The sequence below is a fragment of the Protopterus annectens genome, chromosome 2.part1 (assembly GCF_019279795.1).
Source record: "Protopterus annectens isolate FY-2018-M chromosome 2.part1, PAN1.0, whole genome shotgun sequence".
NCBI classification, from domain to species: Eukaryota; Metazoa; Chordata; order Ceratodontiformes; family Protopteridae; genus Protopterus; species Protopterus annectens.
This window is the reverse complement of record NC_056729.1, coordinates 262,739,156-262,762,149: the sequence shown is the minus strand read 5'-3', so window position 1 is coordinate 262,762,149 and position 22,994 is coordinate 262,739,156. Positions and strand designations below refer to the sequence as shown.

Here is a 22,994-nt window from a genome sequence, read left to right as displayed (position 1 = left end):
GAGTGCTTGCGTTATGTGGCGGATCCTAGCGCCCGACAGGCAGCTCACTGTGACCTGCTCTTTATTCAGCCTGGTGAGCGGGACGTCAGTGTGTCTGACAATAGAGTCACCTATTACAAGGGTATCAGGTGTGTTATTCAGCCTTAAGGGCTGTGACTGCTTGGCACACTGACTTTGTGTGCTATGTGTTGTACATGTTTTGTTTTGGGGTAGTGTTTGCTTGGATGTCTGCTTTGGAGGTCTCTGTTGCTTAGGTAGATTTTTATTTAGAACCTCCGAGTATGTTTTTGTGTTTTTATGTGTTTGGTTCACTGTTGTGGTGGGACTATGTGATACTGGAATTGTGTTGTGTGAGGTTACCTTCTCCTCCTGACTGGTTACACCAGTTTTGAGATGAGAGAGCTCAGCCTCTAGTTTGGCTATATGGTTGCATCTCTCACATATATTTGAACCTGTTTGGAGGAGGAGAGGGTTGTCCGTGTACATGAGACAGTTGTAACATTGCCTCAAAATTCCCAGATTCACCAGCTGGACTGGAGAGGAAACCACTGACTGACCTTTTGACATGCTAGAGTAATATAGGGAACTGAATTAAAATGGACCAATAGGGGACAAGGTAATTGTAGAGAGTATAAGAGTAAGTAGTGCTTATGGTACATTAACTACGCTTATGGAGCTGGAGACTAATTTTATATATTTTCATGGTCAGTTTTTCAAACAGGTTTCTGTCTGGTGTTGCCCTAGGTTCCCCCTGTGGCCCTTTATTTCCTAACATCTGTATGGCCGCAGGGGAGCAACAATTCCTCTTTGATTGCCCTTTTTCCAGCATTTACATTTATATACTAGATACCTTGATGATTAGTTTTTGGCATGGGTTGGGCCAGTGGTGTTTATCGATGAGTTTACGTATTTTATCAATGGTTCCACCACTTTTTTGAAGTTTACACATTCTATTTCCTCAAGGATATATGGAAAGCCACTGCATTCCAGTAGTTTACTACATTTTAGTAGTAACCACTCTTACCACCAAAAACAAGCTGCTGTTAAGGGACAGATGGTCAGGGCGGTCAGGATGGCTTCCAATTTGGATGAATTCCTTGAAGAGTGTAACATCTTGAGAACTATGTTTTTAAGATAAGGCTATTTGGAGAATTTGGTTAATTGTATTATGAATGAGGTAGTTGGGAATCAGGGATGTATGTCCCGTTATTGCAACCACCTCAACAAAAAACACTGATTTTGGTTGATTCTGGGATTTCAGTAACATGTTCTTTTGAACCTGTATCTAGTTCAACTGATAGGCAAGCTGTTAACATGATGGACAGGTGTTGTTCCCATTTTGTTACTACATTTAATGTTGATAGTGACCAAATAGCCTCCATCATACTTAAAAATTGGCAGTTGTTGGCTGGGCATGCGCAGATTCTGGATAAACTTGGCTCCTACCCTAAATTTGTGTATAAATAGGTAGATCATTTAAGAAACTCTTTGATGGTATGGCTGATGACCCTTATAGGAAATTTGGAAAAATTACTATATGTGGGGCATGTTCTTCATGTTATATGATTTGTGAAGGTGATGAGATCTTGGTCAACTATAGGAACATCAGGATCAGAGGCAAATTTAATTGTCAATCTAAGGGAGTTTTTTATATTGCCCTGTGTAAAACATGTCATGGTTATTATGTGGGCAAAACAGAACGCAAACTTAGACAATGGATTTACAAGCATTGTTATGACAGAAGGAGGTTGAAATCTACTAATGGGCTCTGTAGACATATTGTTGCCAATGAAAATCATAGTTTTGTGTTTTGTGTTCTGGAGCAGGTGGAGCTGCATCCTAGGGGTGGCCCTTGGTCTATTATGTTAGTAGAAAGGGAATTATGGTGGTAACTTTTTCTCAATGCCATGGCACCACCTGGCCTACATGAGGTTATCAATATCAGCAGATTGCTGAAAATGAGAGCTTATGTTAAGTGATTTATGTTGCAAGTTTATTTAGTTTACAGGTTGTATATATACATTTACATTTTTTATTTTTTATCTTTTACACATTTATTACTATTTTACTTCAAAAATGTGTTTTTTAATTGTTTTGCAATCATGTGATTTTGCAGAAAGTATTTAAGAGGTCACATGCTGTGTTTAAGATTTCTGATGAAGTATTTTTGACAAAAGTGCTTAATTGTATTGTTGTGGAATAAATTCTGGTTTCCTGGTCATTGCCTTGTGTTTCCTAGTGTTTAGTTGGACGGGTTTTAACTTCTGATATACTTACAACTAGGTACTCATGTGACCCATAGCAACTCTCATTAATAAACCATACATTAGATGTACAGTTCTTGAATTCTACAGAGGAGCAGGGGGTCATTCATCCATTCAGTGGTGCTGAGTTACCTCTGACTCCTAATAGTGACCCTATGAACAGTCACCTCTATTCACAATGCTTATCAGGCAAGAAGGGAATTAAAGTATATTAACAGACCTTTGTTCTGCATTATACACCTGTACATAATTTAGAGTTGCCAATCTACCTTTTGCATATCTTTATGATGTAGGAAAACTGGGTTAGCTGGAAAACTCAAACTCTGCACATGGTCTGTTATATTACACATAAATTATGACTGTATCAGACAAAACGTATCTTAGGTTTTGTCATTTTTTTCAGCATCACTGGTGGGCTTTGAACTACTGAACACTCAGCTAGGAAAGTCCATTATACCTATAGATACTCAAACTGATACATGACTCCCTGACCATATAATCAGATAAAGATGGGGTTGAGAGGTTGTCATCCAAGACCTGATTGAGATTAGGTGACTTATTTAGCCTTATCCATTTCTGTGTATATTTGTACAAGTGCTTACATCATGTTTTTTAGCTTGCTCATGTCAGTGCATCTTCATCCCATAATTGCTTGACAATTTCTCATCCTGCACTTTACACCATGCCTTGATGTAGGATCATTCCCACAGCAGTAACACTTTGTCCCAAGATGAGACAGCTATCCTTGCAAAACAAACCTTGTTAGCTGGGCTGTTACTCATTTCCTTAGTAAAACAAACCTTGTTCGCTGGTGCTGTAGCTGGGCTGTTACTCATTTCCTTAGTAAAACAAACCTTGTTCGCTGGTGCTGTAGCTGGGCTGTTACTCATTTCCTTAGTAAAACAAACCTTGTTCGCTGGTGCTGTAGCTGGGCTGTTACTCATTTCCTTAGTAAAACAAACCTTGTTCGCTGGTGCTGTAGCTGGGCTGTTACTCATTTCCTTAGTAAAGCTGCTAGAAAAGAGATCTCCACAGCAGGGCTTGCCACCTGGATGTGTGAACAATGGCTGTAGATAATCTTCATTGTTGATGTGATACCCCACTCTTGGGCCTATAACACTTTATCGAACACTTAACTGAGCGAATCACTATTCATCGTACCCAATTCAGCAAAAGCTCAATTAAGCAAACTGTTTCAGTGAAAATTTTTCGGGGGAAAATAACTAGTGGGCTAGCTACCAACTGTAACAAGCACAACAAAATTTAGAATTCTGCAAAGTGCGGGGCGTCACCTCCCCAGCGCCCCCTAACTAAATACACCAACTCCACATACAACTTATTAGTCATGAAAGCTCAGCCATCGACATTTTGTATAAAGTTCTAGTAGTTACATTTACAATAGATAACATGCAACCTACATGCAGCATACGTACAAAACATGTTTTAGTATTACAATCCTTCCTATCTGAGCACAGAACTGTAATCAAATGTTCTTGCGTTTCTGTACTGCTGGATGTCAGCATATTTTATGGTAGGTGCTCAGGTAGTAAAATGAACAAGCAAATGAATAAATAATACACATGCTTATTTTCTCTCACCAAGGCAGTGTGAACGTAGCCAAAGGGAGATTCAGGTCAGGTGCAATGTAACCCACTCCCACCCATGCAACTGCTTGCAGCTTAATAGCAACAAGGGTCGAGTTACTCTACTTGATGTGCTCACATCATACCTCTCAACCTCTATGAGCAAGAAATCTGGAAAAAGCCACAAATAATTGGGGGAGGGGACAAAGGCCCATAAATAAGGGTATTTTTTAAATATTGCTCTTACAAACTTAGAAAGTAGATAGAATAACAAGTTTTGCATTAGCATGAATTTTCTGAAGAATATGAAGTTTTAAACTCAAGCGTCTGTCATTATTTTCTGATTTCAGTCCTCAATGATTTGCCAGAAAACCACAAATTTATGAGAAACAAAAAAAATAAAAATATTAGGCAAAAATCTGGACATTCTGCAAAAATCTGGATGATTGTGAGGTATGGCTCACACATAAGAATGATTTACTTGAATTCTATTTACATTTCACTTTTTATCATTGACTGGTGTGTTATAATCCATTCTATTTTCATTTTTTATTGTGGAACAGCTATGAAGCAGAACAGCATGAAAGCAGTGGTTTAAATTTAGAAAGTGCATTGCTTTTTAACGAGAAACTGCTGAATCAAACTGGATTTTGCGTATGATTATCCTGGGCTCATTAACAATGAGAAATGTAAAGTTATTATTATAAAGTCAGGAAATATTATTTAAGGTCTGTCTTGGGATTTTCAGAAAGCAAATTTACATGTATGCTCTTTTGCTCAAAGCTATATCAAAGTGTATTTTTAAAAAGTACCCATCGATTCTTGTTTCTAGTATTTATTTTTTTAATGAGGAATTTTCAAAGCCTTGAAATAGTTTTACTTTGACTTTGCCATGTTTTTCTATTGGTCTACTTCTCAACCCTGCTATAAGCAGCTGCAAACACATCCAAATGCTAACATGCTTGTACATAGCTAAACACATACATGTTCAGATATGCACGAGCATGCACACACACACACACACACACACACACACACACACACACACACACACACACACACACACACACACACACACACACACACACACACACGCAAACACACAAATATGAGAGGTAATTATGGACACCTACATCAAAACTAATGCAGCCTTTCCTGCACTGTTATATTCTTTTTTAGATAATTTCTACTCAAATGTTTTGTACCAACAACTTGCAATGACTGTTTCCACACAAAACAAGGTGGGATGGTGTACATAGAAATGGAAAGCAGAGAAAGAAAATGTAATGCCTTCATAATCAAAATCAAAGTGTGTCTTTTTATTGCTTCCTCTCCTTAAGCTCTAAGCCTTTGGGGTACGGTTAAAAGCAGTGAGATCACTAACTAGGAAAACAGTTTCAAAGATGTCATCGTGAAACTACAAAGTACTTATGTGTCAGAAGAACCAGAATTTTTTTTTCTTTAAAGCTTAATACAGTCATATAACTGTAGTTATAGATACATAAGTATGTATGTATAAAATGGTGTTACTGTACTGTATATGGTACAACAATATGAGGAAGAATATTCCCAATTTATGGTACAACAATATGAGGAAGAATATTCCCAATGTATACATTCTGCATGCTTTACTTTAAAATGGATGTAATGCAGTTCCATTGAGATTCACACATTAAGTAAATTACATCTGGTTTATGATCTAATATACTGAATACATACATCTGAAGTGGGGAGTGCAGCCATTTTTTCAATATTATATTGACTTTTAGAATGTGGTTCTGCCTGCCCCCTACCAAGCACCAGTGCCAAACACCAATCTCCTGGGTTGCTTTCAATCCCAAACATTACTGTGCTATGTTTATACCGCCAAACTCTAAAGCACTCATGAAAAGCAATACCAAACACCACACATACTCCTATACCCAGTAGAGCCCTAAGAGCAAAGCCCATAAAGCAAGCCAACACATTACGAAGGGTTCTTGAAATAGGGAACCCCATTGTGCAACACACAGATGTCCCACTCACCAGACCGAAGAAGGAGAAGATAATGGTTAGTTGTTTATCTGGAGCCAGGATCCACACGTTATTCACATACCCAAGTCACCACACCACAGGTATCAGTATGATTCCATCACAGTCCATGTGGGAATTAATGACCTGACACATCTTCCCTGGACTATATGAGTACAGACATTGTTGATCTCTTTAAATATGTGTCTCAGGCAGGTATGTGCCTTACATTGAACAGCATTCTGCCTTCACCAAGGATGATGTTACAGTATGAATTGAAAATGATTGCTTCAGTAACTGGCTTAGTTGCTGGTATTTTTCCAGAGAGACTAAATATTTGTTATCATGGGAGGACATGGTTAACAGGCCATGTTGCTTGGCAAAGAATTGTCTGCACCTGTTTCCCCTAGGCCTCTGAATACCCTAGGCCTCTGAATATTAGCTAAAACCTTATCTATCCCCTTAGAGCCTATTTTAGACAATGTCAACTTGAAAAACCTACCAACATAACAATAAAACTCAAAGAAACCCAGTTGCTCATTGCTAGGAACCTAAACAAGTCACTCCACACCTTACAAGCTCTCCTCATTTTGCCACAAAATGATTTAAATTTGTTGAAAGTACTCTGGCAGTGCAGCAATTCAGTGCCTTCTGCACATTTAGACCATCAGGTGCACAGTCAGAGAAAAAATATGGTGTCTTTACCTATATTAGCAAAAAGCTTAACTCTGTGTTGGTTAAACAGGATGACGCTTTGGAATTTATCCACATGCAAATCACCATAGACAAAGTCCCAGGTTCTTGTGTGTAGGTCATGAGGCATTTTCTCACAAGCTAGAATGCTGAAAGCAGAAGCCCGCAGCACAACCTTGCTGTACAGTGGCACAGCTGAAAAGAAAAATTGCTGCGGTGTTAAATGCCAACAAGAAACACAATACAGCTACCTGGCTGTATTCTTCCTAGGGACCATTGCGATGTGCTGTGAGTGTCTGGTTAGCATTTAACGCCACAGTGATTTTGCTTTTCAACTGTACTGCTCTATGGTGAAGTGGTGTTGCAGGCTTCTGGTTTTGGCATTATAGCTTGCAGGGACCAAAGCCCCATACAATATTCTAGCAGACTATAGGTCACCCTCCATGTCCCTAGAATCCTGTAGGTTGTACCTAGACCTACTGGAGACACTCACCATTAAACCAATTACCCTATTCAAGGGAGACTTTAACTTCACAGAGATCCTGTACAATCATGTACATGGCTGTAGAGAGGCTGCTAAACCTACTAGAAGTAATCTCAATACAAACTCTAAAAACAAACCACAAACCAGTTCTGGTCATAAGTAGTGGTCATCCTGGAAATTAAATAAATCACATTTATTGAAGCACAAAAACTACATAAACACAAAGATTAAGCTCTTTCATCTGTATATAACTATGACTTCATCAGAATCAAACTCTTTGAAAAAAATTACAAAACTTAAATTCACTTCCAGTAAGTCACATGTTTGAAGTGAGCCAATAAGAATCCTAAAAACATTGTATCTCTGTCTTAAAAACATAGTAACCATTAAAAAGTGAAACATTAGCTACTACGTGTTCATATTAATTATAAATAAAAAATAAGCAAATAAATGAATTTTAAATTATGTAGTATAGCAATCTTAAAATACTTGAAATGGTGACATGGTCATTCAACCTGGGGTATATCATGGCATTAAGTTTAAATTGCCACATGACTTCACATTGTTCAATTAAGTTACCCCATGATCCCCTCTCATATTTTTTGCTACCATATCTAACTCAGAATACAAACTGATGATTTTTTTTTTAAATGTGCTTGTATAAAGAATTGTTAGTGTTTTTGTTTCTAATGTCCCGGTTGTGCTCATAAATCCACTTTCTTAGTCTCCTCTAGGTTTTTCCTACATGGAAACCACTACATTTTTGACATAGAGCAAGATATATAACTCCTATTGAGTTACATGTGCAATGAAAAGCTATTTTAACAAGTTGGTTATTACCCCATACTGAGTCTTTTTCCAACGTAAATTTGCACTGAGTGCAAAAACGCATTTGAATGTACCATATCTTTTGTTGCTTCTAACTACAGGGGTACTTTCCACAGTTTCAAAGTATTTTTGAGAGATTTTCCTTTTTTATATAGAATCATAGGTTTGTTGCCAAACAGTTCAACAAGACTATCAAAACAGGAAAAAAACTTCTAATTCCTCACAAGAACCCGAAAGATGTTGTCATGGTCATTCATAAAGGTGGTAATGAAGGTATATATATGTTCCCCTTTGGAAGCTACTCTATTACTAGAAGTGTTGACTGTACTAGAATGTGTAACGCCTAACAATAGTTGAATAAAACCTTCTTTCCTTTTGGTTGTGACTTCCCTTTGTATTTCTAAAACAAGGCTATCAGGATACCTGCATGAAAAACATATTTGCTAGTTTCTGCCCTTCGGTCTTGAGTTGATCGGCTTCTGAAACCATTCTGGCAAGCCCAACATATTGACCCTTGATGACGCTCCTTTTCTGATGCTCTGGGTGACAACTAGAATAATGAAGCAAAATAAATGTGTGGGTATTCTAAAAATGTTACTTAACAGCCTTTTGTTGTTACTGCCTTTATGTATTTGCACATCCAAACAATTAATTATGACCATGTTAAATGTGTGGGTAAATCACAAAAAAGTGGTGGTTGTATTTAAGTAACCCAGAAATTCCTCAATTTCATGGACCGGTTTGTTCCAAACCACAAAAATATCATCCAAAAATCAAACATAAAGTTTCCAAGGGGAGGGTTTAAAGGTGTTAAATACAAATTTATTCTCTCACTGGAGCAAAATGATGTTGGCAGATATGGGGAGACAACAGGCCCCCATCACGACACCCTGCTTTTGATGAAAATACTGACCATCTAAATAATCAAAATTAAGGTGACCAGTGTGTTAATTTCATTATTGTAAAATTCTGTGGACTCAATTAAAAAATTATGAATCCATTCAAGATTAATTGTGTTGGGGGATGACATTAAAAGATTGACCACATCTATGGATAAAAATAGAAAGTCATCAGAAAATCCAACATCTTTTAGATTTAACAAAAAAATCCCATGAGTCACTACAAAGATGTAGGAAAGAGTCAAGACATTGCTTCAACTGCAGATCAATGTATTTTGCTAAAGGGTGTACCTTAGGTTTGCTCAAATTTACAGTGGGTCTCATTGGTGGATCAATTGTACTTCTATGAATCTGCAGTATTTTGAAGACTGAAGGTACAATGGGAAGTTCAACTTAAAAACAAAAACAAGTCATAACTAATCTGACTGTGGTCGATCATGTCACACAATAAAAAAATAAATTTTCCTGTGCATATTATTTACAAAATTTAATAATGTTTCCTCATAAAAACTTTCAAAAAGATGCTCATTCATTTTATTAAGATGTTTGGTCTTATATATAACTGCCACCCCTCTCCTCTTATCCAGTTTCATTACTCTTATATTCCTGTTGTTACTAGTTGCTTTAATAATAAGAATTCAGCTTTTGTTAAATTATGTTCCCCTCTAAGTATATTAATCTGTATGAGGGCCCTGAAATCATATTCACATAACTTTTCAAACATAATTAAGGGCAATGGGAGGGGTGGGTTAAAAATGCTCTTCCTAAGCAATAAGCTAAATTCATACTCAGTACTGACGTCCTTAAATAAAATCTTAAAGTTCAATTTTCTAAGATATAACTTCAAGTCAACAAGTAAATTTACTATCTTAGCGTTTAATGATGATAGAAACGTCTGACATTTGCTTAGTAAGTCTGCACGGTCATTTCCATAAAGATTGGATTTACAATTATAAATCTTAAAGTCACCTGTAGCATTAAATTTAATTTGTGGACCAGACTCATCAAAGGTGGTGGAAATGGTGTTGGCTGAAAACAAAGACCAACTTAATTCCTCCTCTGGTTGTGATTCACCCTCGTTTTGTTGCGATGATAGAAGTGGTTTGATTCCACCCAGTATTGGTTGGATGTCTCCCACTGTTGATTTCTCCGTTTTTTCAGAATTTTAGACCTCCTTAAAGGGGATTGCTCCAAAGGGGAACATTCCTCATTGAAAATGTCTACTGGTTCAAACCCATTGTTACACTCTTCCATTTGGTCTAGCAAAACAACTGGCTTCGTATTAGGTTTCAGATAGGCTCATCCATCCTGGTATTCCAGCCTATCTCTCATTAATTACTTTGTCAATATTCTTGAAAATATTTTGATACTGGGTGAAATGGTGGTCAAATAACAACTGTTTGGTGATCACCTGGTTGAGTTTGGTGGCTTTGTTGACCAGCCCGTCAATAGTTATCTGATTATGCTTTATGAGAAGCTCTAAAATTTTGTAACCTTGTCACTCAATAAGCTCCAATAATTCTCTGTGAAGTTGGGAATTGGCTGGATAGGAAACCAAACCAGTTGTATACTTCCAAGTGCATAACTCTTTTGGGACCCTTCTAGCTTTTATACATTCCAAAAAATAGACATTCTCAACCTGTAATTTACAACATTTAAGTAGAGTCTTCTCCCATTTGTCTATGGATTGTTTTATAGTGCCAACTTCACTAAACATGTTACTGTAAAAATCAATTTATTTGTTGAGCTGAGTAGCCCCATGCTGTTACCATCTTGATTATTTGTCATTAGATGCTCATTTGTTGTGTGTCTCTCTATATACAGAACAGGGACCTCACCTTCTCCTGAAGATTGTCCAGGTGGACTAAAACAGGAAGGTGTACTAATGAACTCCAAATCATCTCTTGGATGAACCGAAGAGTTTGCCACTTATTGCTAAAGTTGTTGTACTACCTATGTTAGTAACCTAAGACTTGCTGCAATGTCTTCTGTACTAGTAACAGGTCGAATTTTGCTACTCCCATCCAGCCCAGGAGTAGATGTAATTCCACGTATAAACCAAGAACAAAACTACGGCTTTGAAAAAACACAAACCAGTTGTGGTCGGCAGAAACGGTCGTTTAGGAAATTAAATAATTCACATTTATTGAAGCACAAACATTATGTAAAAACAAAGATTAAGTGCTTTTGTCTGTATGTAACTATGACTTCATCAAAATCAAACTCTTTGAAAAGAATCACAAAATTTCAATTCACCTCAGCAAGTCACATGTTCATACCAAGACAATAAGAATCCTAGAATCATTAGCTACTACATGTTCATATTAAACACAAATAAAAAAATAAGCAGATAAATGAATACATCAGTGTTTCTAGCCTAAATTAGTTAGGAATGCAATCTTAAAATACTTGAAATGGTGACATGGTCATTCAACCCAGGATGTAATGTGGCATTAAGTTTAAATTGCTACATGACTTCATGTTGTTCAATTAAGTCATCCCATAGCCCCCATCTCAGATTTTTTGCTACCATATCTAACCCCACCCCAAAAAAAAAAACAAATTGATGATCAGCATTTTTGAAAATGCATTTGTATAAAGAATTATTAGTATTTTTGTTTTTAATGTCCCAGCTGCGCTCATAAATTCTAATGTCTGTACAGATTATCGTAAAGCCATATTTCTATGCTCTGTTTCCTACAGGTTACTGATAAGTGATCTATTCCTGGAATACTAGGCGTCCTTGGCTCCAGCTGTGATGGACCTTTTGCGCATCCACAAAATGAACAGCATCAGAAACATTAGATCCAAGGATTTAAGTTTTGCTTGTGACATAAATAAGACATGTTGGCAAGACAGATATGTGTCTCAGATGATCCCTGTGATCTGGAACAGGATCCCCATCCATGTGATGCAGAGTCCATCCCTAACCTTATTTAAGCATAATCCTGAACAATGGATGGATAGTCAGAAATTCACCCTAGGTCTGGCCCCCATGTCTGTGATAGACAGAGGCAGATAGTAATGCCCAAACTAAGATACCTCCATATAACCTCTAGAAACTTCCTAACTAACACTACGCCTCTTTATAAATGCCCATGATACATAGGGACACAAAGGGTTGGACTGCATAGCTAGGCTTAGAAAGGCCCTGGTGGTTGTTACCCTCGTATATTAACTATGAACCTATGAATGCATGCTAAGTATTTTTAAGTAAGAGTGTGTGTGTGTGTGTGTGTGTGTGTGTGTGTGTGTGTGTGTGTGTGTGTGTGTGTGTGTGTGTGTGTGTGTGTGTGTGTGTGCGCGCGCGCACCGCACAGGGAGGTGTTGCAATAGGTTTTAAATGTGCTGTATGGTTCTCAGGGCAAAATGAAATACCCTGACCTCGTGTATAGAATGTGAAAAACAGGGCTGATGCTGACCTAAGGCATACACATACTGATTTCTGTTACTGCTATTAGAAGAAGAACAGGAATGTGAGAAATGACTTACCATGAAAACTGTAGCCCCAGAAATGTATTTTGTAATAAAATGAATGTGCAAGTGTGAACTTCTTGTTATATATAAGTAGAAAAAGTTCAAGTAATAAAATATATCTATCTGGAAGTTCTGCTTTTGATTCTGACTGTTGTAGTGTTAGTTTAACTCTTCTTCTTTGGGCTTTTCTTACACCATCCTTAGCAGTCATAGTCACACCATATGAGTGCTTAACTACATCACGACTTTCTAATCCTGTTATGGCATTTTATATACTATGTCATATGCAAAATCAATAAGCTATGAATGTGTTAGCTGACCATGAAATTGCAGAAACTAATTATGTCTGGTACTAGTGCTGTAATGATTTGGCAGAAGCATCCAGGGATCAAACAGATCTCAAGTCTGAATTTTTCGGTTAACTTTTCATACTTTCCTCTGAGTAGCTCTTCTAATGAATAATTATGTGTTACCCTTTTTATGTATTACATTGTAAAATTGCTATGTATGAAATGAAGCCTGCTCTTCATCAGATGATTTAGTTTAAAAGAAGTGAAGTGTATGCGTAACTGTATGCGTGTGTGTGTGTCATAGCGAGTTATATATCCCCCTCCACAGATCACGACACCCATGAAGCCTACTTGTTAAAAGTGTAGAAAATCCAAATTTTACTGAACACACTTGTGGGGGATTTCAATTATCCCACCATCAACTGGGAAACCTATGCTAGCCCTAACTCACTAGTGCAAAAGTTCCTCGACTTTGTTAATTTAAATGCCCTGGAACAAATTGTCTATATCCTGACAAGAGGAACAAAAATTCTAGATCTGGTACTCACCAACATGTCAAACAGGTGCACTGCTGCAACTGTTGGACCTTCATTAGTTAAAACTGACCACAAATCAGTCATCTTCAAGCTGACACTAACACCAGAATTCACAAAGGATGAAATCAGACTGAAAAACTACACCAAGGCAAACTATACCCTCCTAGGTTAAGGTATAAATGCATTTCAAGCCCCACCCCAAGCTGGAAGTGCCAACTATGCCGATGCTCACACTAAAGCTCTGTGCAATCACTTGTATAAATGTATAAACTTGGCTGTACCAGAAAGAATCAGAGCCAGAGCCCCACGTAAAAACAAGCTGCAATGGTAGGCATCCAGCATCAACAAACTTTACAATAAACACAAAAGTTGCTGTCCAAGAAAACAAAGGCAAGGCCCCAACAATGGAAAAGTGCCCTCCTCAGCCTCAACAGGCAAATAAGACAACTTGTCAAATCCTGCAAGGGTTCCTTTGAGAGAAACTTAGCAAGTACAGCCAAGGATAACCATAAGGCCTTTTACAGTTGCGTACCTAACCTGAAGGGTAAGACGCAAGCATGTGCAGAACTAGTGGCCAATGATATCACACGCACTGACACCACAGAGATAACAAACGTGCTAATGGATAGGTTTGGGGAAAATTTCACTCTCTTATCCCCTCCTAACTTACAACAAATCTTCCCCAAAACTCCCCCACACCCTACATATCTGAAGAGCAGGTCTTCAAAGCTCTGTCCAAAGCAAAAAAAAAAGCTTCTATGGGATCAGACAGCATCCCAGGCAGTCTTCTAAACAGGCTAAAACATGAGCTAGCATCACCACTAAGTACCCTTTTTAGTCATCACCTACACAGGCTTCGTTCCTGCAGAATGGAGAACAGCTACAGTTATTCCCCTCCACAATGGTGGCCTACCAACAGACCCAGGGAATTACAGACCAGCCTCATCTGTAGGGCCATAGAACATATCATTATGGACCTCATAAATAAAGACATTGGTGAATTCCAAACCGTGGATCCTACCCAATTTGGCTTCATGAAGGGCAGATCCTGCCCATTAAATCTGGTGGATTTCTTTGAAAGTATGACCAAAGCCATTGATGAGGGCAAATCTGTGCACACAGCATACCTTGACTTGGCAAAGGCTTTCAACACAATCCCACATTCAGGCATTACTGATAAACTTAGCAAACTGAATGTAAACTCTTTTGTTGTAAGATGGTTTGCCAACTGGCTCACAAACTAGACACACACTATCAAAGTGGGTGATCCCACGTCAACTGTCAGACCTGTTATCAGCAGGGTTCCACAAGGGTCAGTGCTGGGCCCCCTACTAATTGGTATATATTTCTCAGAAGTTCAGGTCAAAACTAATGGATTGTGGCTGACCAAGTTTGCAGATGACTGCAAACTAGGTGCAATCACTGAATCCCCAAATGATGTCAGTATACTACAGGAGGGTCTCAGGCAGACCAGCAACTGGTGTATTAGTCATGTTCTAAAACTGAATGCAAAGAAATACATCATCATTCCCTTCAACACAAACAATTCCCCTTTACACTATCAAATCAACAACAATACCCTAAGTACCCATGAAATGGTAAGGGAACTGGGATCACAAGTTGATTGCGACCTTAACTTCGGCCACCATGTGTCTACTGTAGTAAGGAAAGCTTTTTACATAGCACACTTGATTAGTAAAGACATTGCCTTGAGAGCAAAAGAAGTTATAACCCGCTATACTCGTTACTTATCTGACCCATAATTGAGTATAACACTGCATTCAGCATGTACTGTACTAAGTACCTGAAGCAATTAGAGAGACCTCAGAGGTTTCTAACAAAGAAGATCAAGGGGCTCCAGCATGTGCCTTACACAGACTGACTAAAGTCCCTGTTACTATACTCCGTATCATATAGAATTCTTAGGGGAGACTTATTGGCTCCCTATTACTCTGTTGCAGACGCAGGTTGTTGAATGCATCTTTGTCGAACTGAAAACCATGAAAAGGCAAAATAGCAAAGCGGCTTTTCAGCAAATTCTTTCCCTGGGAAAGAATTAGTTTGGCCGCTTTCACTACTTTGCCTTTTCAGCACTGTAGTGCGACCTCGGAGATGGTATATTTAATTAGGGGGTGTGGGGGCACAGCCCCCCACGTCGGGGGTGTGGGAGATGAATTATGTAATGTTTTACAGGTTTTTTTTTTTTTCAGATTTTTTTTTCAGAACAGCAATTTATATCCCTTGGAAAAAAATCGCTGTTCTGAGGTTTCTATGGTGTAAGCTTTCATTTACATGGGGTCGATTATGTGTCGTTCGCTCTTCTGAGCATGTGATATCATAATATAGACCCGACTTATGCCTGGTCTAAGAGCAATCTAAGATCCAAAGCTAATGAACTTGCTAAATATCCATAAATCAAACAGGACTAGGGCTACCTGTTCCAGGGACCTAAATATGGCCTGTGACTTAAATAGGATATGCTAGAGGGGAGAATTTATCTTGTGGTGACTCCCGCATCTTTGGAACAGGCTACCAATTCATGTGAAACAGAACACCTCTATGACATTCTTCAAGAGGACCCTGGACTAGTGGATGGGGCACCATAAATTCTTACTGGAGATAGTGCCCACAATCCTCATAGACATGGGCAGTCATCTCTAAATGCAATATTGGGTATTTACTAGCATTTCTACAGTATTACATTAGGATGAAGTGGATTGGCTTAAAATGACCTCTGGGTCAATAGCCTAGAAATCTCCTATGATCCTATGATTCAGGAGTATACAGTCAACAAAGCGGCTATAACAGCTGGTAACAGGGAATTTTCTGTGGATGAAAATCACTGTCCTTGCTGACATTTGCTCAGATTCAGCAGTTATTATTTTGGATTTGCAGGACTATCATGTTTTTAGAGGGAAGTTGGAATACTTTAAAGTAGCAACTGCTTGTATGAAAAAAGGCTGAAATATATCACTGTGTTCATTTGTTTTTATAACCATCAGATACATGAGGCCTACACAGCAAAATGGCTACAACAAATGGGTGCTGGGCTGTTTATGTATGAAAATGGCTGCTCATGAGGTTAGAATCAAGTTAAAGATTCATTGTTATGGCCTTGCAGAACTGTGTGCATTCATGTAGCAAGATGGAATACTTTACTGTGGCCATTTTTGTAAAAAATGTAGTCAGCTATATGAAATGATCACAGTTAATAAAGTGGTTGTAATTGATGTGTGCAGGAGCATTTTGTTGAAGAAAATATCTGTATATGTTAGGGATTTGCAGTGTATCAAGTGTTGCAAGGAAATAAGCTGGCCATAATTTATTTCACTTTCTATCATAGTTGAACATCAGCATTGTACCGAATAAGTGGCTATGTTTGGTAGCCTGTGCAAAATGTGTGTGTCAGCAAGTGATTACGGGCACAGTGGCACACCAAGTAACATGAATATCTTGCCATGCTTGGTTCTTAGAGTTCTTGGCTGTGATTACTTCTATGTGAAATCTACATGTCCTCCCCATCTCTGTGTTTTAACCAGGTGTTCTGGTTTCCTTCAATACCCCAAAGATATGTAGTAGGTTAAATGCCTGTTATTTGCCTGTAGTTAACTGTGCAATGTGAGTGTGTGTTTGAGTGTTCGTGTCAGTGTGAATGTGTGTGTGTGTATGTTTGTATGAAAAATATAGTCAGTTTTATATGTGGATACACATAGCAATTGGGAGCACATGCATAACTCTTGTGGCTATCAGTAAATGAAAGAACAGATAAGTAATTATCTTTTAATAATGAGGCATAAAATGCATCCCAGAATATCTAGACCATCACAGCTTCTGAAAGCCTCTGGACCTCCCCAGAATATTCATCTGCTTGTTTTCTTGTTTATTTATTTATTTCCTTTGCTTGCCAGTTGGCTAGATAACTTGGTCTGAGGACCCATTTCAGGCATTATCAAGGCCTAGACGTTATTACATAAGGAGTAATGCAAGAAATGTAAAGCAAACATATGGCCACCGACATATGTTTCCAGTTGTTGCTGTCACACAATATAAGTGTTCAATGCCCTGCTGACCTTTTCCAGTGAGAGACGAGTGAGAGTTTTACCTTTTGGTCTTCTTTAATCCTGGCCTTGTTGGCTGTGCTTTTCAGCACCATCAGACAATGATCTTTTCCCTTTAAATGTATAGTTACTATTGCCTTCAGGTCTACATATAAAACAGACTTGAGAAACCAGAATTTTAAAATTTGAAGCATGACGGGTGTGTATGGAACCACATGTTCATTTTACTTTTTTTTGTCAGATTATTTTTTGCCTTCTCCTTCTTTGTATTTTCTGAATCCTGTCATTATCTCATTATGCTCTCATAATACTTCATCTGAAAACCAAAGTAGCCTTTCCTATTATTTTGATTAACATGATGTTTGGCATTTTATATCCATTTAACACATTTTCTCATTATCTTTCAACAATATTCCATAACAATTTCCAAGGCACTCATCCTTTTTGGCTCATTTACAATATACTTTTACAATTTCGTTAATATGATTTTACTTTATAGCTTTGGATATCATAATCAAATGATTTGATGGTAATGTTTTACAAAGTAATTATCAATGTATACAAATATGGAGGTCCTCACTTTCACTCGCCCTCTCTTTCACTATTCCCATGTGGGAGATGAAGATGTAGGAACATATTAATTCTTTCTGAATTCTACCATTGACTTATAGCACATGTGGGGTACTAATGGATGTAACTTTGGCACAGTTGCTACAGTTAGCCTTTTCCATAGTCATTCCCTCCATCAACCACAACTTGCCTCCTTCATACTTGGTGAGGATCACTTTTATCATAGCATTGTCCATCTGCTCCCTCCAGAAGAGAGTATAAGAACAATTCCTTTGTGCAATGTGGTGCTATTTCCTGCATTGATTATATGTCCCACAGAGCATTTCATTTTTCAGCTTCATATTACCTTTATTGATTTGATCGCTTTCCATAATATAAAGACCACCAGTTTCTCCACAAACTATTTTAATCATCTTCTTCACTGCCACAGATTGTTCCCTCTGATGTCTGTGCACATATATCACTATAAGTGTTGAAATGTACTCGTATTGTTCTTCTGTTAAAGTTACCAGTGCAGACAATTTGTTATAAGGCCTTGTGGGATGGTAACCATTGCCTACTGTTTTGCAACACCCTCATAACTGCCTTTCATAGAAGGAAGCCCAAGGCATTTCCACTTCTTTCTTATTTGCAATTGCAACTGTCTTATAATTTTTTATGATTTTGCTGGTCAAGGTACAAACCAGGGTTTTCTATTTACTCTTTTTACCCTTAACTAATGCAGCCTGTATACCAAAAAATGGAGGTTTGTTTCCCCCAAGGAAACTATAAGCCATCAAGGGAGTATGTACATGCCTCTATCTTTTCAACGTACCTTCTAATCTCTTGTGGTACTGAAGCCTTTTATACCATGATTTGCCTCATCAAAATGTTGGGTGCATTATCCCATTGACATTATCTTGCTATAGACAGGCATTAATGGATGCTGTTTCTCCGAACACCATCTTCAGTTTTGTAATTCATCTGTGCTGTCATATTTCTTTTACAGGTGTTTGTACCCAAATAGAAAGTAGCACATAGGTCTCTCCAAAATAAAGACTTGCAGTTTCAGTTTAATTTACTTCAGCAAAAGAGAAATACTAATTTACATTAATAAACAATTGGCTTCTCAGTGATAATAATGGAAAAATGATTAGGTTTATGATTGCTGTCACACAGTTATGAACTTGCCCTAGTTTTTTCTTTGCACCAATCTCTACAGTGGAATCCACAGGTCTAATATATGTCTAAATATTCTGCTGCCAGTCACTTTAACCCTTCCATTCCTAGTTATCACCAAATATCAACACAGAAAAGCACCTTCTATATTTGCATCTGGTATTATGGATATCCTTGGCTTATTTGAAAAAAAAATTCCTTATTGTGGTTTTGCATTTCTCCTTATAGAGAGGATAAGTTTTAAAAAGGCAAAGAATGCAGACGTTTACATCATCCTGTAAAAGTTTTCACTGTGAAAAGCAAGCAAGAATGATGATATTATTCCAAATTCATTTCTGTAGTCCATTGCTTTCACTTTTTTCACCAGCCAGAAATAAGTGGTATTCAGAAACGTGTGTAGTTCCTGCTCCCTTTTTATTTAATTTCATGGCTTTTGTTCATGGGTTCATAGGTGTGTATTAGGCTAACAACTACCAGGGCCTTTGTAAGCCTAGCCAAGCCAAGCAGCCCAAAAGTATGCCACAGGTCTATGTGCCTTAGAAGTTATTTTAAGGGGTGTATGTAAGGTAGAATAAGATTTAGAGGGTGCTCTGTCCATTGGAGACATAGGTGTTAGACCCAGGGTATATTTTTGATTTCATATCCACTGGTCCAGATTTCTCATGAATAGGGTTAGGGAAGAGCTCTGCTTCACATGGATAGGGAGCCTGTTCCAGAGTAGGGGAATACTATAAGGCACATACCTATTCTCCAAAATCTTCTATTTATGTGGCAAGCAAAGTTTAAATCTCTAGATCAAGTAATTCTGATATTATTCATTTTGTGGATATGCTAAAGGTCCATCTAAGCGGGATCTAAGGATGCCTTGTATGGCAGACATAGATCGCTCTCAAGAAACTGTAGAAAACAGAGTATAGATATAAGGCTTTCAGGTAAACTGCATGGGACATGCTGTTTATGCCCTGTATTCTTTTTGTGTGAAACCTCTGTGGACATTCCAGTCATTGTAAGTGGCTGGTCAGGCACGTACTGAACAAAGCATTATACTCAATGATGGTCCTGATGAGATAGGACATTCACCCTGGAGATCACATCAGTAGCCCTGCTAGAAAGTGGTCCAGGAAAGTAAATATTTGTGGGAAGCAATAGCCAGGGAATCATTATGGGTAGGCTTGTATAGGCCCTAGGGCCGATAGCCTGGTACCTGCCTATGAACCTATGAACCTATGAGAGCTGAATACAGTGGAATGATGACTTCCTTGGACCTAGATGTCATGCCCTTGCTTGTATGTTGAACAACATAAAGTGATTTATTCACTACCTTAGACACATGTTGGTTGAAAGCCAGTCTACTATATACATACATTACCAGTCCCCTGATTACTGGTTCTACTCTTAGGAGTGTATTATCAATGAGATAAGTTCCTAGGGTGGCTGTCTTCCCAAAGGGTACTGTTGTGCACTTCTTGGTATTGAGTTTTTTGCCATGGGTTTGGCACTAGTCATTTGTCTGTGTTATGATGTTAGCATCTTGGGGGGGATTCTATGACTGCTCCTGGTTTGCAAGCATCTGCAAATGTAATCAGCCAGAGGCCCTTGATATTGGCATTGACTTCCAAGAAGTAGATGCCAAAAAGGAGTGGACTCAGCACAGAGCCCTAAAGGACTGTACTAGTAACCAACCTCTTTGTGGAGGTGCTCTCCCTTACCCTAACTTCCTGGGTCCTATCTCAGAGCCATTTGGCTATCCGGTGTGTAACATAGAGGTTTATGCCTATATAAATTAGTTTATTTACAATGTCTGAGTGCCTTAGTCAGGTCAAGGAAGGCAGTATGCGCTGTTTTTCCCTCATCCATTGCCTTGGTGACTTTCTCAATGACGTACACCAGGTTGAGTAGGCATGATCTGCTCTTGATGAAACCAAACAGGGTTATAAACATTGTTTGAAGGTTTTTCATATCTTTATTAATCATTTCCATAATTCTTTCCATGGCTTTGCATGTAGACTATTTTGGTTTATGGGTCTGTAGTTCCCAGGGTTCAATGATGACCTGCCACTTTGCAAGGGGATGACTTTTGCAGTTCTCTATTCGCATGGCATAAAACCGTCTGGAGACTATGGTTAAATAGTGACTCCAGTGGTCCTTATAGTTCATGTTTCTGTCTGTTTAGGAGGTATCCTGGGATATTGTTAGGGCCCACTGATGCAGCATTTTTGACCTCAGAGAGTGGATCATGGACCTGCTCCCTAGTGACAGTTGGGGGTACTTTTGCTGGTATTTCCTGGGACAGCTGAGGGGGAGAGGTTGAATTTGAGCTGAATTTTCAGTAGCAGGTTTGCAATATCTTCTGGCTATATGTATATAGCTCAATTTGCAAAAAGGTCCATACTGCTGTTTACTGCCTTTGAGGTACTGGAGATAGCTAAAGATAGCCTTGTGATTTACCTTTACCTGGGAGGCTACCTTTACCTCGAATTTGGCTTTACCAGACTTAATTTGCCCTCTTAGCTGTTTGTTTAGATTTATGAGAGTAGTTTTATCATGCTGGGTGTAGCACTTCCTAACCTTGGCTATAACTTGTTCTTTTGTTGTACAAACTGTTTATGTTTGGTTTCTGCCAAGGTGCTTTATTTTTTCAGTTACTTCTAAGCTTATTTATGCTAGGCACAGTTGTCTGTATGCATTTATTGATGTGATTGTACAAGGTTTTGGTAAACAATGCCACTTAGGTAGCTGTGTTTTCAGGGTTGGGGGGCTTGAAGTTTTGACATGTTAATACTTAGTAGTAGTAGGAAGTTTGCCTTAGAATAGTTCCTAAATGTTACGGGGTCAGCTGAGGGCATAGAACTGCTATTTATTATGAAGGAGACAGGTTTGTGGTCTGACCTTCCCTGAGAGGACACTACACTGGGAGTGACAGTGCAGTGTCTTCTCATGCTTGTGAATACCGAGTTAAGTATGTTTGTACCACTAATGGCTGTATGGCCTATCTGGTCCAAGGTGTTTGTGTTTACAAAGTCCAGGAGAGTCTGGGACTATAAGTTTGGGATCATGTAAGTATCCCAGTTTATAATGGGATAGGTGAAGCTGCCCATGAATATAATATTGGGTTGAACGATGAAGCCCGCCAGTAAATCCAAGTGGGAGTTATGGGTTTCTTGGGTCAAAGAGGGTGGCCTACATCTTGCATACCTTTATATCTTCATTTGATATGGTTCTGAGGGATTGCTTAGTGCCAGGTAACTTAAAATATACACTGTCAGAGGAAAAATGTAGCTATAGGTCAGGAAATTGGAAGTTTTGTAAAGACCTGACTAGCTTTTAGATTTCTTGACTATTTTTCCAAAATTGATGAAGCTATATTAGACCATAGAGTTGAAAGCAAAAGTCAGTTTTGAGGAGCCAGCTACAAAAAATTGTGTAGCTTTATAATGGAAATTAAGTTGAATAGAATAAATACAACTAAAAAAACATTTCAAAACTTCACTAAATTTTTCACTATAAAATGAAATGAAGCAGCCTTTTCAGAGCACTCTAGTCTTAAGATTTAACATAACGATGGGCAGTTCTGTTTTGAAGCATTAATAAAAATGAAAGCATTTCACACTTTTCTTACTAGCCAGGCAGGTTTCAACAAAGTAAACACAAGCTAATCAAGTGTGAACTCACAAATCATTTATAAAGTAGTTTAATTTCATCTGTTAATAAACCTGTGATTATTTTCTTACCATACAGTTTATCTTCCTCTGGTCTGTCTCCAATAATCGAACATCTCAATTGGTGCAATTTATCCTAAGGGGGAAAAAAGACAAAGTGTTTAACTGGGCAAAAAAAGAAATCTGAACAGAAACAGTTCTGAGCAAAGTTGAATAGTTATCATCTAGGGATGTTATAAAAATCAGTAGATCCTTCTTGTTTATACTGAGCTAAAAGACAATGAAGCCATAATAACTGATATTTGGTCTCAAAACCTGCACCATTTTGTAAGGTTGCATACCCAACAAATGATGTGGTAGGATTTTATGAATTTATTTAGAAAATACAATGAATATTCAGTCTTGAATATTAAACAGTTTGCATAACAGCAATATTGTTCAAACAAATCAAATTACATTATAAATGTAATAGAAACCATAATTAA

General features: G+C 38.1%; 1 protein-coding gene across 1 annotated transcript in view; it reads right to left on the bottom strand.

Annotated features, from left to right (window-relative positions):
- BANK1 (B cell scaffold protein with ankyrin repeats 1) overlaps positions 1–22,994 on the bottom strand; it is a 1,951,135-nt gene that overhangs the window by 229,109 nt on the left and 1,699,032 nt on the right. Inside the window, exon 12 of the mRNA XM_044063440.1 lies at positions 22,582–22,645. Within this exon, the coding sequence (XP_043919375.1) occupies positions 22,582–22,645 (64 nt within the window). The remainder of the gene's footprint in view (positions 1–22,581; positions 22,646–22,994) is intronic.